The following is a 14,769-nucleotide window of genomic DNA, read 5'->3' on the forward strand; positions in this document are numbered from 1 at the left end:
GTAAGGCGTTAAGAATGAGCGAAGGGGGTAGCCAGCCAACATGGCCGCCGCGGAGCGGATCCATCGAATGAGGAAAAAACAAAAACTCTAATAAAAGTAAAAATAAGGACAATGCTACCTCCAAAAGCTCAAAACTCATAGATCTAGTACTTAACTTAGAAGGGGAAACTTGAACATCCGACATCTTGCACTAGAGCGGAGAAAAAACACCGAAAAAACACAGCCAAAAAATCACAACAGCGGAGAGCGATGATGCTATGAAAGGAGTGACGTAGATGGCGTGGGTTGAGATGGTGGTAGTAGCATTCAGTGGTGGGTGTTGAACGGCACCTCGCTGTAACAGCGATATTGAGGAGGAGATATCTAAATGGCGCGAGACCTCTGGTTGTGATTTATCACGCCCCAGTATTATACCGACACCTTATATAGGTGAGCGAGCTGGGTTCAACCCTGGCATTCCTATGCAACTTTTTTCTCTGGTAATTCATAGCAGTTATATACCGTAGAAATGATGCAAAATTAGCATTTCACGGAGCGGCACAGGTGGAGCCCAGAAATAATATTATAAAACACCAAGAGGTGAAGGCCACGATCTGGAAAAAATATACGCAGAGACTCAAGGCGATACTCAACTCAAAACTCAACGCCGGAAGTATGATAAAAGCTATAAACACATGGGCAGTGTCAGTAATCAGATACAGCACAGGAATAGTAGAATGGATGAAGGCAGAACTCCGCAGCATAGACCAGAAAACTAGGAAACATATGATAATACACAAAGCACTACACCCAAGAGCAAATACGGACAGACTATACATAGCGCGAAAAGGAGGAGGGAGAGGACTAGTAAGTATAGAGGACTGTGTCAACACCGAGAATAGAGCACTGGGTCAATATCTGAAAACCAGTGAATACGAGTGGCTCAAGAATGCATGGGTGGGACATTGACAGGAGAATGACAAACAGAACAGAGGACTGGAACAACAAACCAATGCACGGACAATACATGAGACAGACTAAAGAACTAGCCAGCGATGACACGTGGCAATGGCTACTGAGAGGAGAGCTCAAGAAGGAAACTGAAAGAATGATAACAGCAGCACAAGATCAGGCCCTAAGAATGAGATATGTATGTTCAAAGGACGATAGATGGAAATAACATCTCTCTCATATGTAGGAATTGCAATACGAAAAATTAAACCATAAACCACATTGCAAGCAAATGTCCAGAACCAGTACAAAAAGAGACATGATTCAGTGGCAAAAGCCCTCCACTGGAGCCAGTGCAAGAAACATTGGCTACCTTGCAGTAATACAGTAAGTTGTACGAGCACCAACCTGAGGGAGTGATAGAAAACGATCAGGCAAAGATCCTCTGGGACTATGGTATCAGAACAGATAGGGTGATGCATGCAAATAGACCAGACGTTACATTGATTGACAAAATCAAAAAGAAAGTATCACTCATTGATGTCACAGTACCATGGGTCTCCAGAGTTGAAGAGAGAGAGAGGAAAAAATGGATAAGTATCAAGACCTGAAAATAGAAATAAGAAGGATATGGGATTTGCCAGTGGAAATTGTACCTATAATCATAGGAACACTAGGCACGATCCCAAGATCTCTGAAAAGAAATCTAGAAAAACTAGAGGCATAAGGAGCTCCAGGACTCATGCAGAAGAGTGTGATCCTAAGAACGGCACACTTAATAAGAAAAGGGATGGAATCCTAAGGAGGCAGGATGTAACCTGGAACCTTACTCTATAAATACTACCCAGTCAAAAGACTGTGATAGAGAAAAAAATAATAATAACAATAATGAGAAGACAATTCATATTAATCACTGAAGAATAGCAGCAGAAGAGGAATGCCTACCCCTTGTAACAACTGAACCACTACTATTGCACGGGAGAAAACCTCACATTTGAAGGACGCCATAAACTTCTCGAGTATTCTAAACTGTAGTGCTCACTACCGTCCGGATATTTTTCCTCACAAATATTTTCCGCAGCGTGTGAAAGGCCTCTTTGATGTACATTGATTTCTAAACCGCAGGGTTTCAGTCCGATTGTGTGAAGCAGGCCTTAGGGCCAAGTCAAAGTATCCAATTAAATCTAGCAATTTGGATTCAAGTCTGAATTTTTTTTTTTCAAAATACCTGGGATTGAGAGGGAATTTGTGGGTGGGCTGTTGAATATTGTTTTCCTTCCAATTTGTATATACAGTATATATATATATATATATATATATATATATATATATATATATATATATATATATATATATATATATATATTATATATATATATATATATATATATATATATATATATATATATATATATATATATATAAATATATATATGAATATATATATATATATATATATATATATATATATATATATATATATATATATATATATATATATATATATATATATATATATACAGTGGTACCTCTACATACGAATTTAATTCGTTCCACAACCGACTTCGGATGTAGAAAATGTTCAGATGTAGAAACAAATTTTCCCATAAGAATGCATGGTAATTCATTTAATTCGTTCCTCAGCCTAAAAACCCATAATAAATCCTTAATAAATGGCTACACATAATTACACATAACAATAACATAACTGCATAATATGAAAGAAGCATGTAAAAAAAGATAATTATAAAGAAATAATAAATAAAAAATGTGTTTTATTGCCACTTTACCTTAGAGACAGGCCAACGCAGGTGTAGGATTTGGTACGCCAGGAGGAGACGGACGATCGGCGAGAAGGTAGACATGGTGTTAACATGTTCTTTAAATAAATACTCTCTCTCTCTCTCTCTCTCTCTCTCTCTCTCTCTCTCTCTCTCTCTCTCTCTCTCTCTCTCTCTCTCTCTCTCTCACCATCTCTACCTCCTCGCCGATCGTGTCTCCTCGTGCGTGTGTGTGTGTTCTTCTTCACTGTTAGTGTTAGAGACGTCTATTATTTTTTTCTGAGAGAGAGAGAGAGAGAGATTAAACAAAAATGTGTTGTGTACATATGATTTTTAACAGCGTTAACGAGTTGAAAGACAGTTAAATGTAACTAAAAAAACAATATCAGCGAATCTGAATTCCTTTATTAACTAAAACAAATATTGATACAAACACACTCGTGTGCGTATGTGCAAACACACACACACGCACGAGGAGACACGATCGGCGAGGAGGTAGAGATGGTGACTGCGATAACATACCGTAACTTACACTACGGAAATTTTAATCTAACTTAGCTTATTTATTTTTTTTTTATTTTTATATTTCATATTTTTTACATTTTTTTTCTTTTGATTTTTTATTTTCATCACTTTCAGTGACGAGTTACGGTATGTTATCGCAGTCACCATCTCTACCTCCTCCCCGACCGTTTCTCTTACTGCGTAGCAATTCTTGCACCTGTGTGTGTGTTTGTGCATATGCACTCGAGTGTGTTTGTATCAATATTTGTTTTAGTTAATAAAGGAATTCAGATTAGCTGTTATTACTTTCTTAGTTACATTTAATTGTTTTTCAAATCGTTGACGCTGTTAAAAATCATATGTACTCTAAACACATTTTTGTATAATCTCTCTCTCTCTCTCTCGGAAAAAAAAATAACAGACGTATCTAACACTATAACAGCGAAGAAGAACGGGAGAGAGAGAGAGAGAGAGAGATTTTATTTAAAGAACATGTTAATGCTATGTTTAGAGAGAAACAGAAAAAGAGAGAAGTCTTATTTAAAAGAGCTTGTTAATGCTATCTTGGTTTTCTTTGCTTCACTTTTTTCTTTCTTTCTGTTCATCACGCTGGCCCTGCTCACAAATGATCGTTGCCAACAATCTCTTTGTCCTTTATCCCTATCAACAAAAGGTGTTCTATCTCTTCCAGGGTATTGCTACGATGTCTTGTAATAATGGTGATCCCCTTCGATGGTTATTTGCTTTAATGGCTGCCTTCAGCTTGATGATCCTCGAGATCATAGGCCTATTCCGGCCATATTGTTAAGCCATACAGTATCACTTACATGCACACTGCTCTCATGTTTTTCTATAATTTCTTGCTTCAATTCTAATGAAAGAATTGCCTTCTTCCTATACTGAAACTTAGCTTCTAAGGCACCATGATTATAGATAAAATCAAAAAGGAAATGTGAGAAAAGGAATAAAATAAGCACTGTTAACAACAGACCAAACAGAGGACAACCACACAATACACACAAGAACAGAGAACTGAGCACTCAATGCTCAATGGCGTAATGTTTACTTCGTATGTTGGAGCAACACTTCGGATGTCGAGGTAGAAATTTGGTCGAATTTTACTTCGTATGTTGGAAAATTCGTATGTTGGGACATTCGTATGTAGAGGTACCACTGTATATATATATATATATATATATATATATATATATATATGTATATACAGTGGAACCTCTACATCCAAACGTATCTACATCCGAATTTTCCAACATCCGAAGTAAAATTCGAGCAAATTTTTTACTCTACACCCGAATTTTATTTCGACACACGAAGTAAGCAATTTTCGTCGTACCGGTTGTATCCGAATTTTTCGACACGCGAAGTACAATTCGAACACGTTCCTACTCTACACCCGAATGTTTTTTTCGACACCCGAAGTAAACAATACTCGTACGCGTAGTCGGTGCTCATTGCGCCTGAAGTGTTTTTTTATTTCCGCCGATAGAAGGCAGCACTTCGACCTCGGAGGGACCCTCAATTAGCGCAGCTCGGGTCAGTCCTCTGTTCTCGTCGGCTTCTTGCGGTTGTGCCCTGTGCGTTCTGCTATTAACTGTGTTTTAATCGTGATTTTTTACGTGCATCCTTTAACGGTAATTTACGTAAAGTATGGGTCCTAAAAGGCTTAGTTTTGCAAGTGGTGGTGGTAGTGGTGAGAAAAGGAAGAAGGAAATGCTTTTTTTAGACATAAAGCAGGAAATTATTGAAAAACATGAGCGTGGCGTCTGCGTGAGTGAACTTGCTAAACAGTATGGCCGTAATATGTCGACGATCTCGACAATCCTTAAACAGAAGGAAGATATTAAAGCAGTGAAACCTTCTAAGGGGATCACCATTATTTCAAAACGCCGTAGCCCTATCATAGAAGAGATGGAATGACTTCTGCTAGTGTGGATCAAGGACAGAGAGATCGTTGGCGACACCATCACCGAAACCGTCATCTGCGAGAAGGCGCATGCCATCTTTACGGACTTGAAGGAGGAGAGCTCTGGGGGTGATGTTGGGGAGAGTTCAACCAAACCTTCCTCAGATGATTTCAAGGCATCTCGTGGCTGGTTTGAGAAATTTAAGAAACGGTCCGGGATTCATTCAGTTGTTCGCCACGGAGAGGCTGCTAGTGCGGACACAAAGGCTGCAGCTGACTTTGTCAAGAACTTCGAAAGGATCGTGCTGGAAGAAGGCTACGTAGAGCAGCAAGTATTTAATTATGATGAAACCGGGCTGTTTTGGAAGAAGATGCCCAGTCGAACCTACATCACCGCCGAAGAGAAGAAATTGCCTGGGCATAAGCTAATGAAGGATCGGTTGACTCTTGCCCTGGGAGTAACGTTTTGGGGATCACATGTTCCTCTAAACAACGATGCAGAAATTTTCGTCGGAGTCTAGTAGAATGGGCTTTCACCAGGGAGTTTTGAAAGTCCTTTAAGAGATAAGATAGGAAGAGGAAAAGGAGGCAAAAGTTACGCGTGGCGTCCATTATGTGTAGAAATCACGAAAGCTGACACGTGATGAATATAAAATGTATTATAGCCACGAAAGGAAAAATGAAAAAGACTTGATTGGAGTTAGTACTTTCATCCACTCAGGACATTATCAAACTCAGCAATGAGAATACATTTACAAAGACGGAAAAAGTAATCCATATAAATGACTATTTCCAAAGGAATATTGTTGAATCCTTTTTAATCTCCTGTACTCAAGGTAGAAATTTGAATCTAAGCCCAGGTCTGTTTTCCGTTAATCCAGTATTATCCTTTTATCTAAAATCTGACTTCTCCGGAATTATTAAGAAACTGACAGCTGTTGGATCCCCTTCTGTATAAATACGATGTCTTTGTATATGTATTCTCATTGCTGAGTTTGATAATGTCCTGAGTGGATGAAAGTACTAACTCCAATCAAGTCTTTTTCATTTTTCCTTTCGTGGCTCTAATACATTTTATATTCATCACGTGTCAGCTTTCATGATTTCTACACATAATGGACGCCACGCGTAACTTTTGCCTCGTTTCCCCCTTCCTATCTTATCTCTTAAAGGACTTTCAACACTCCCTGGTGAAAGCCCATTCTACTAGACTCCGACGAAAATTTCTGCATCGTTGTTTAGAGGAACATGTGATCCCCAAAACGTTACTCCCAGCTCGACTAAGAAAAGATATCGACAACCCATTTAGTGATTTTAGTGTTCTATCCCTCAAGAAACACCTGGAAACTACAAGAAGGTCAGAACAACTATCATTCAAGCAGTTACGCAAGACTAAATTTGATTTTATGCGTGATGTTCCTCTTGACTGGAGAACACCCGTATTGAACGAGATCTACTCCCGACTAAGAGAGAAATTACAAGTTTTAAGTGTTCATTTGGAAAATAAATTGAATAGACTAATACAGGCTAGTGATTGGAACAAGAATTTTCAAGAAAATTGTGTTATAAAATTGTCTGATAAACCTGTATCAAGTGAAGTAAAAAAGGCCTTGGGGTATAGTTTATCATTTGCAGTAAATAAAAAACCTAATAGTGTAGATATTGCCTCTGCCTTTGTAAAATTGGAAAAAACTAAGAAAATTCCCCAGTGTAACATCGACATTGCTAAAGGGCTTATTTATTCGGTGATGGGATATGCAAACACCTGCAATTTCCCTAAACGGTTTTTAACAGCCTTAAAATCGTTGAAAAATGACTGTGAATTACATATTACAAAAGCAGACAAAGCTAATGTACAGTATTAGTTATTATGAACAAAGCAACTTATTTAGAAAAGAAGTATGTACTTTTATCTGATGTTTCCACTTACATAAAATTAAGAGTTAATCCCTTAGACGATGTCATCAAAGATTTTGATAAAAACTTAAAATCTATCTTAAAACAAGAAAAATCCTTAATTATTGCCTTTATCTCTACTGGTCCGTCTTTGCCTTATTTATATGGTTTAATCAAAACCCATAAAACAGGATATCCAATCAGACCAATTATCAGTGCTACAGGTTCTATTAACTATAAATTATCCAAATATTTAGTCAAATTACTTTCCCCAATCTTAGGATCTATTTCAACCTCTCATATAAAAAATTCTGTTGATCTTTGCGAAAAATTACAAAAAGTTAACCTTACGTCTAGACATAGATTAGTAAGTTTTGATGTAACTTCATTGTTTACCAAAGTGCCGGTTGATGACTTATTGGATTTCCTGTCGGGTATTTTAGATGCTTATAATTTACCTTTATCAACCCATACTATTATTGAGCTCATTTGTTTGTGCATTAAAAAGTGTAAATTTAGTTTTAATGGAGATTTCTATGAACAAGTTTTTGGTATGGCTATGGGTAATCCTTTGTCCCCACTTTTATCCAACATATATATGGAACTTTTTGAATCTAGATTAATTCCTTCAGTGTGGTCTTCCCAAATTGTGTGGCATCGATATGTTGATGATGTTCTAGGTATTTTAGAAGAAAATTTTAATCTTGAGGGTTTTGTTTCGATCATTAATTCATTAGTACCATTAATAAAATTCACTATAGAAAATGAAGAAAATAACCGTATCCCATTTTTAGACGTGAATTAAAATGCACGAAAGCGCTTGGTACTAAAGCTTTTTATTATTTCCTACTGGCTTTTGCGTATATATATATATATATATATATATATATATATATATATATATATATATATTTATATGTATGTATATATATATATATATATATATATATATATATATATATATATTTATATATATATATATATATATATATATATATATATATATATATATATATATATATATATATATATATATATATATATAAGGAACCATTACAGATAGAGACTGGATTATTGTCATTAGAGTACAGTATTGCCTTGGCATCCCATATCATATGCACTTAAATAATGAATAGAATCTAATATAATTTTGCAGTATGCTCAGGGATGTTGAGGACTGATTCAGTTTGAAATATTTTTGAAAAATTTGAAAACAATGATTGAAGAAATCTTGTAGAATTAAGAACATTTTGATTATTAACAAAAGAATATTCATTGAGATTCATTTTTCAAAGATTCCTGTTTTCAGAAGGCATACCAGCTGAATGCCTTGGTCATCAATGGTACTTGATTGGTGCGTTGTCTGACGTGTCACTTGAGGACAAATATTCCCATTTACTTGAGCAGAAGAAATACCAGTAAAAGCTTCCATGAAAGCACCAGCCTTCAAATTTAAGTTGTTAAGCAAGTTTTTCTCATTCAATTATTTAATTTGATATCTCATAGAATATTTTTCCTCTCCATGTCTTGTCTCAAAATGAGTATGGTCTCAAATACAGAAATGGCTTGACTTATGATGGGACCTGATGTAGAATAGTCGAACAAGAAGTTGGCATGAAAGTAGTAGGACAAAGATCTTTAGGCAAGTTAATGAAATTGTAGGGAATGTTGCTGTAAACTCAAGCAGAAAGCATGCAACAGAGGTGACAGGAAAGAAAAAATTCCATACACAGTACTGTACCATAAAGGGAATTTTGTTGAAAAGCATTTATGATGATGTGTGTTTTTGTAGTTTTATTTTATTGTAAATATTGTAAATGATTTCAGTATCATTTTAAGGTTATTTTACCTTCCAGAGCAGCCGGACCACTCATGCTTTCTCCAACTGGGCAGATTTTGACACCTTCCTCTTGTCCTCCATGGCTATTGGTGAACTTTATCACTGAAAATATGGATCATGCTAAGCAGAGAATACATAGTTATGAGAGGTATGTTATTAGCCTTTCTTCTAAAGCATATGTATATATTTGTTGATAAGATCAGCCTTATCATGTTACACCCATAGAGAGGAAAAGCTTGTTTTTAAAATCAACAATTTCAAGTTGTAGTAGGTTAGCCAGGACACCAGCCACCCATTGAGATACTACTGCTAGAGAGTTGTTGGGTCCTTAGGCTGGCCAGACAGTACTGCATTGGATCCCTCTCTTTGGTTACAGCTCATTTTTCCTTTGCTTACACATATACCTAATAGCCTGGCCTATTCTTTCCACATTCTCCACTGTCCTCTTAGACCTGACAACACAGATTATCGAACAGTCTTTCTTCACTGAAGAGGTTAACTACTGCACTGTAATTGTTCAGTAGCTAGTTTCCTCTTTTAAAGGGTAGAAGAGAGACTAGCTATGGTAAGTAGCACTTCTAGGAGAAGGGCACTCCAAAATCAAAGCATTGTTCTCTAGGCTTTGGTAGTGCCATAGCCTCTGTACCATGGTCTTCCACTGTTTTTGAGTAGAGTTCTTTAGGGTACACTCAGGCACACTATTTTATCTTATTTTTCATCTTGTTTTTTGAAATCATGTGTTAGGCAGGTTAATAGAAGTGCCATGGATGCCTGGTGGCTTTCAAGAGGTTAACTTCCTTATCTGTTTTTTTTTTTATCTTCCTCACGATATTTGCTTTTAAAACCATTTTTACTGTCCACCCTTTAGTTGAAGTGGCTATACTGGAGGATACTAGCCTTGCATGGTGTATAGGCTCTGCCATGTTGACCAATTTTATCCGACTTTATATTTAATCTATGGGTTATATCAGTCACTTTACATACATTTCTGAACATATTTTTATCATCATTATTGTTAAGTTTGTTTTAGGTATGATAAATCTTTTTTACAGTTTTTAATTCTTATTCAGTCTGGAGACATTGAGCGAAATCTGGGACCAGTACGTCTTAGACTTTGCTAGTGTCATCTACTGTATTGCAGTATTTGTGTCCTGCATGCTGACATTAAAGACATCACAATTGCATCCAGACAGTATGATGTTCTTTGATGCTCAGTAACATTGTTTTATCATATGAGGCACTCATTTGAGCTCCTTATAACTGGTTTTAAGAAGCAAATAATATTTAGAAACCGGATGCCAATCCTATAGGGCCAGGGGAATGGCGGTATATATTAGGACTGAATACCCTGCTTCTCATAAGTTAGGCCACAGATGTGGATGTCATGAGGTTTAGGTAATAAAAGTTTGTGGTAGGCATAACAACTTCTATTTATGTTCAATTTATCGGAACCTGGACATGAATGATTCTATCTTCGATTGTCGTTTTACTATCATGGCTTATCTTATGTAAATGTGTTTGTGGTAGCTCAAGTCCAGCTGATTACTGCCCAATTTCCATAACTCCCATATTATCTAAAGGTTTTGGCAAACAGACTTAAGTAGATTGGCTGAATGTAATCATCGGTTCCCTAGTTTGTAATTTGGCTTTCGTAAAGGCCCTGGAGCATGTGATAACCTTACAATTTCCAATGCTGTACAGAAATCCCTTGATTGTGGTCAGGAAGTTGGTATCATTGGCATTGATTTTATTGCTGACTTTAACCGTGTTAATCATGAGGCCCTTGTTTTCAAACCAAAACAGTTGGGAGTTGGTGGGTCTTTTCTTGGCATCATTATTGAATTTTTAAGTAATAGATTGCAGAGAGTAGTTGTTGATGGGCACCATAGTGAATGTAGGAATGTGATAATTGGTGTTCCTCAGGGTGGTGTTCTTGGGCCATTACTTTTCATACATTCTTGGCCCATTACTTTTCATACTATATACACATGACATGTGGTTTGGCCCAGAAAACAAGCTCGTTCCTTATGCAGATGAAGCTACTCTCTTTGCATCAATTCCATATTCTGATTGTAGATCTGAGGTTGTGAATCCCTTAGCTAAAATTAGTGCATAGTACAAATTGTGGGACATGAAGTTGAACCCTAACAAAACTCAAAGTATGATTGTAAGTAGGTCGAGAAAACTGGTTCCTCAACATCTGGAACTCGACACTGATAATATTTCTTTAACTTTGTATGATTCTTAAAATTTTAGGTGTGATTCTTGATAGCAAATTTATTTTTAAGAAATACATTGTCTGTCTCTTCTTCAATTACACAAAAACCGGCTAATTGCAAAAGTCTTTTAAGATTTTTGTGATCAATCTATTCTGAAGAAGTGTTCTAATTCTTTCATTCTGCCTTGTTTCAAGTACAGTATTGTTCTCCTGTCTGGTTTTCAGTTGCTGAACCTCATCTTAATTTGTTGGACAGGAACTTATGGTCTATTAAACTTCTTATTCATGATCTAGATATTAATCTCTGGCACTGTTGTTCAATTAGTTCGTTAAGCATGTTGCATAAAATTTTTCTTAATTCTGACCATACTTTGCATTCAGATCTGTTCATAATACTAGGTATGCAGTTAATTCTGCTAGTCAAGACTTCATCATAAGGCTCAATAGTACAAAGTATTCTAGAAGTTTTATTCCAGCAATGACCAAATCGGGGAATTATCTTTCTAATCAGGTAGTTGAATCGGTGGATCTTGAAACGCTCAAACTTGCAGCAAATGTATTTATGTTGAACAGGCTGACATAAATCTCTTTTTATAGTTCATGATGAACGCTCCATTTTAATGTTGTTACTGTTCTTAAAATATTTTATTTTAACTGTTCATTACTTCTCTTGTAGTTTATTTATTTCCTTATTTCCTTGAGCTGTTTTCAAGGTTGGAGCCCTTGGGCTTATAGCATCTGCTTCTCCAACTAGGTTGTAGCTTAGCTAGTAATGATAATGATACTATGATATAGACTCCAGAACTGTATGTTGATCCCAAATTCCACAATACTGTACTGTACCAGATTGGCGTCAATGACCATAGATGTCAGGATGCCAGAAATTCTCAATCAATCAATCAATCAGTCTACAATAACAGAACCACTAAGTTCCTATCAATGACCCTACATCATAGGCAGCAACATAGTTAGGAACACTCGCTGTAGAATAATCACAGCTAGGTACAACTGAAGCCATAATACATGTTAACTCCTTAGTGATAAACCCTTTGCATAGAAATTTTTATAATAAAGATGGTTGAAAGAGGTACATACATATAGTATGTTTAAGTAATATTTGGTGTGTAATATAAAATGCATGATGAAAAATATAAATTTGCATTACAATTGTAACAATAGACTGACACTCTCTCTCTCTCTTTCTCTCTCTCTCTTTCTCTCTCTCTCTTTCTCTCTCTCTCTCTCTCTCTCTCTCTCTCTCTCTCTCTCTCTCTCTCTCTCTCTCTCTCTCTCTCTCTCCTTTTTTTTTTTTTTCTTGAATTGTTATTTGTTCCAACACAGAGTACTTACCTCGAACTACTTTCTTAGGAGTATCAGGGATCTCCTCCCAACCGACCAGAGTTTTGTGTAGTTTACCCTACTCCCGTTTTCTATGCGGGGTAACCTCTGGCGGAGTGATACGCGCCCCGAGGCGACCCCGGGTCAGAGAGCATGCTTGCTCAGGTCTCGATCCCCAGTAAGTTCTCTGGTCGCGTCGCGATAACATCACGACGCTCTCCTTACCCAGTGCGACCCTTTGTGTCCCCGACTCCCTTTGTGTCTCACGCGGTTCCCACGTGGTACCTTTGTGCTCTGCCTTATCCTTTTCCCTTTGTGTTCCTGTGTCTCGCGGTGCCTTACTAGTGCTTAATGGAGCATCCCCGTCGTTGTCCTGGGCCTATGGCCCGAAAATTGTGTGGAGCTTTCCTTTCGAAGCCTGAAGTTGACCCGCACTCCTTGTGTTCTACGTTAGGGTCAGTGTGTGTTCCCCTACAGCCATGTGTCCGGAGTGCGAGTCCTGGAACGAGGTGCAGTGGGTGCGTTACGGCACCAAGAAAAAGAAGGCGTCTAAGAGATCACCTAGGAAACCGAGCGTCTCTTCGCCTCTTGCTTCGCCGGGCGTATCTTCGGACAGAGCCTCGCTGCCTCCTTCCCCTACCCAGAGTAGGGGACGAGGTAAGTCAGTTGCGGGAAAGAGGCCTGTGGCCCTTCCCCTGGAGTCTGAATTATGGGATAGTTGGGTTGTGACGTCATTCTGGGCAAGTGAGGGGCCTGAGGGAAGGACGGGAGTGGGTTTGGGGGACGGAACCCTGGTGCAAGCAGGGCCTGTCTCGTCGGATGATCCTGTGTGGGGAAAAACTGTTACAGCCTCTTCTCCCTCCTTGTGGGCATGTTTTTCAGGTGCTTCCGCAGCTGAGGGTGCCGCCGAGAAGGAAGACTCACTGCCGTCAGACTCCCTCGCGTGGGCACCGCCGAAGACGCCCTTCAGGTCACCCTTGAGGATGGAAGAAGGGTTTGAAACCTGGTTCCCAGGCGAGGAGCTCCCCCGCTCCCCTCCAGCGCCTTCAACTACGTTCCCGTCCGTCTTTCTGGAGACTTCGTCACCGACCGAACGACGCGTGGACCCACCAGCAACGCAGCGCGACTCGGGCCCGCCAGTGAGAACCTACAAGTCATCGGGCTCCTTGGTCGGGGCCTACTCATGCTCCTCGGAAGACGGAGCCCCGAGGGACCTTAAAAGAAGCCGAGATAGGTCCCGCAGGAGACGGTCACGTTCACGTTCCCCTTCCAGATACCGCTACGTGGGGAGGCGCTCTTGATCCCCCAGAAAGAAGTATAGAAGTGGCTCCCCGGGGGAAGAATGGGTCGTCATCCCACGTAGTCAACTTCTGGAAATGTCAGCAGTTCCGGGCACCTCGGGCTGGCTCCCAAGGGCGCGCTCTCCAGTGAGGTACGTCCCCAGCAGCAGATACAATTGATGGAGGGAATCATCTCTTCAGGTCTCAGCGGACAGGCATAAGCCTGCGAAGGTTCCAACTCCATCCGCCCAGCGGAGAGAGTCGCCCTTTCGGTCTGGCAGCCGCGTCCCGACCTCCAAATCAACAATGAGTCGACAGGAATGAGAGAGGCAACTCCCTTCGACGAGCAAGCCGGCAACTCCCTGGACCTCCGTAAGTAGGGATAAGTCCAGGACGGAGGTCTCCGTCTCAGCGGCGATGCCCGTTCTACGCCCTGAACCGCTGAGATTGGACCATTCCAAGAAGATTCCCCCTCCCCGTACGGCGCCCTCCGTCACAAGCTGTGGAGCGTCCTACGGAGGATGTAGATGATGGCGTGGAAGGTTCAGCAGCAGAAGTTTCGGCCTACAGGAGGGTAATATGCCTCATTAGGCGTCACCACAGGCTGGACGAACCCGAGCCTTCCTCGGACGAAGTCTAGCTCTCGAGCCTCAGCAGGCTGGTAGATGCTCCTGTGCAGCAGAGACCCTCACTAGCTCTTCCTTTGGCTAGGGATGTTAGGCTGGGTATGGCTCACGTTAACAAGATCCTGGCCAACCACGCAGAAGCTCCCAAGAGCCAGAGCTCCTCCAAACTTCTCCAAGGCCTAAAGTCCCAGAGCCATTTTTACCTTCTCGAAGGGCATCGCGCGGGTCCCTGTACTGTGGAACCAGCAGTCGCCATCCTGGGGCAAGGAGCAGCTGAAGAGAGGGCTACCACCGCCCCAGTTAGTTTCTCCCCTTCAGAAACTGCCATGATGGAGGAGATAGCCAAGGACCTAGTGCACGTATTCTCGTGGCTAGCTTGGTGGGCCTCCATGCTTTTTAGGCTTCCAGTCCTCCTACGATCTCGCAGTCCCGGAG

The 14,769-nt window shown here is 39.7% G+C and overlaps 2 protein-coding genes across 4 annotated transcripts in view; one reads left to right on the plus strand and one right to left on the minus strand.

Moving 5' to 3' along the window:
* The window catches only part of LOC137620769 (serine-rich adhesin for platelets-like), a 297,666-nt gene that overhangs the window by 195,246 nt on the left and 87,651 nt on the right, over positions 1-14,769 (minus strand). The window lies entirely within an intron of this gene.
* The window catches only part of LOC137621005 (T-cell activation inhibitor, mitochondrial-like), an 85,682-nt gene that overhangs the window by 52,764 nt on the left and 18,149 nt on the right, over positions 1-14,769 (plus strand). The window contains exon 5 of the mRNA XM_068351445.1: positions 8,889-9,020. Coding sequence (XP_068207546.1) covers positions 8,889-9,020 — 132 coding nt within the window. The remainder of the gene's footprint in view (positions 1-8,888; positions 9,021-14,769) is intronic.

The sequence above is a fragment of the Palaemon carinicauda genome, chromosome 27, assembly GCF_036898095.1.
Source record: "Palaemon carinicauda isolate YSFRI2023 chromosome 27, ASM3689809v2, whole genome shotgun sequence".
Taxonomy (NCBI): Eukaryota; Metazoa; Arthropoda; class Malacostraca; order Decapoda; family Palaemonidae; genus Palaemon; species Palaemon carinicauda.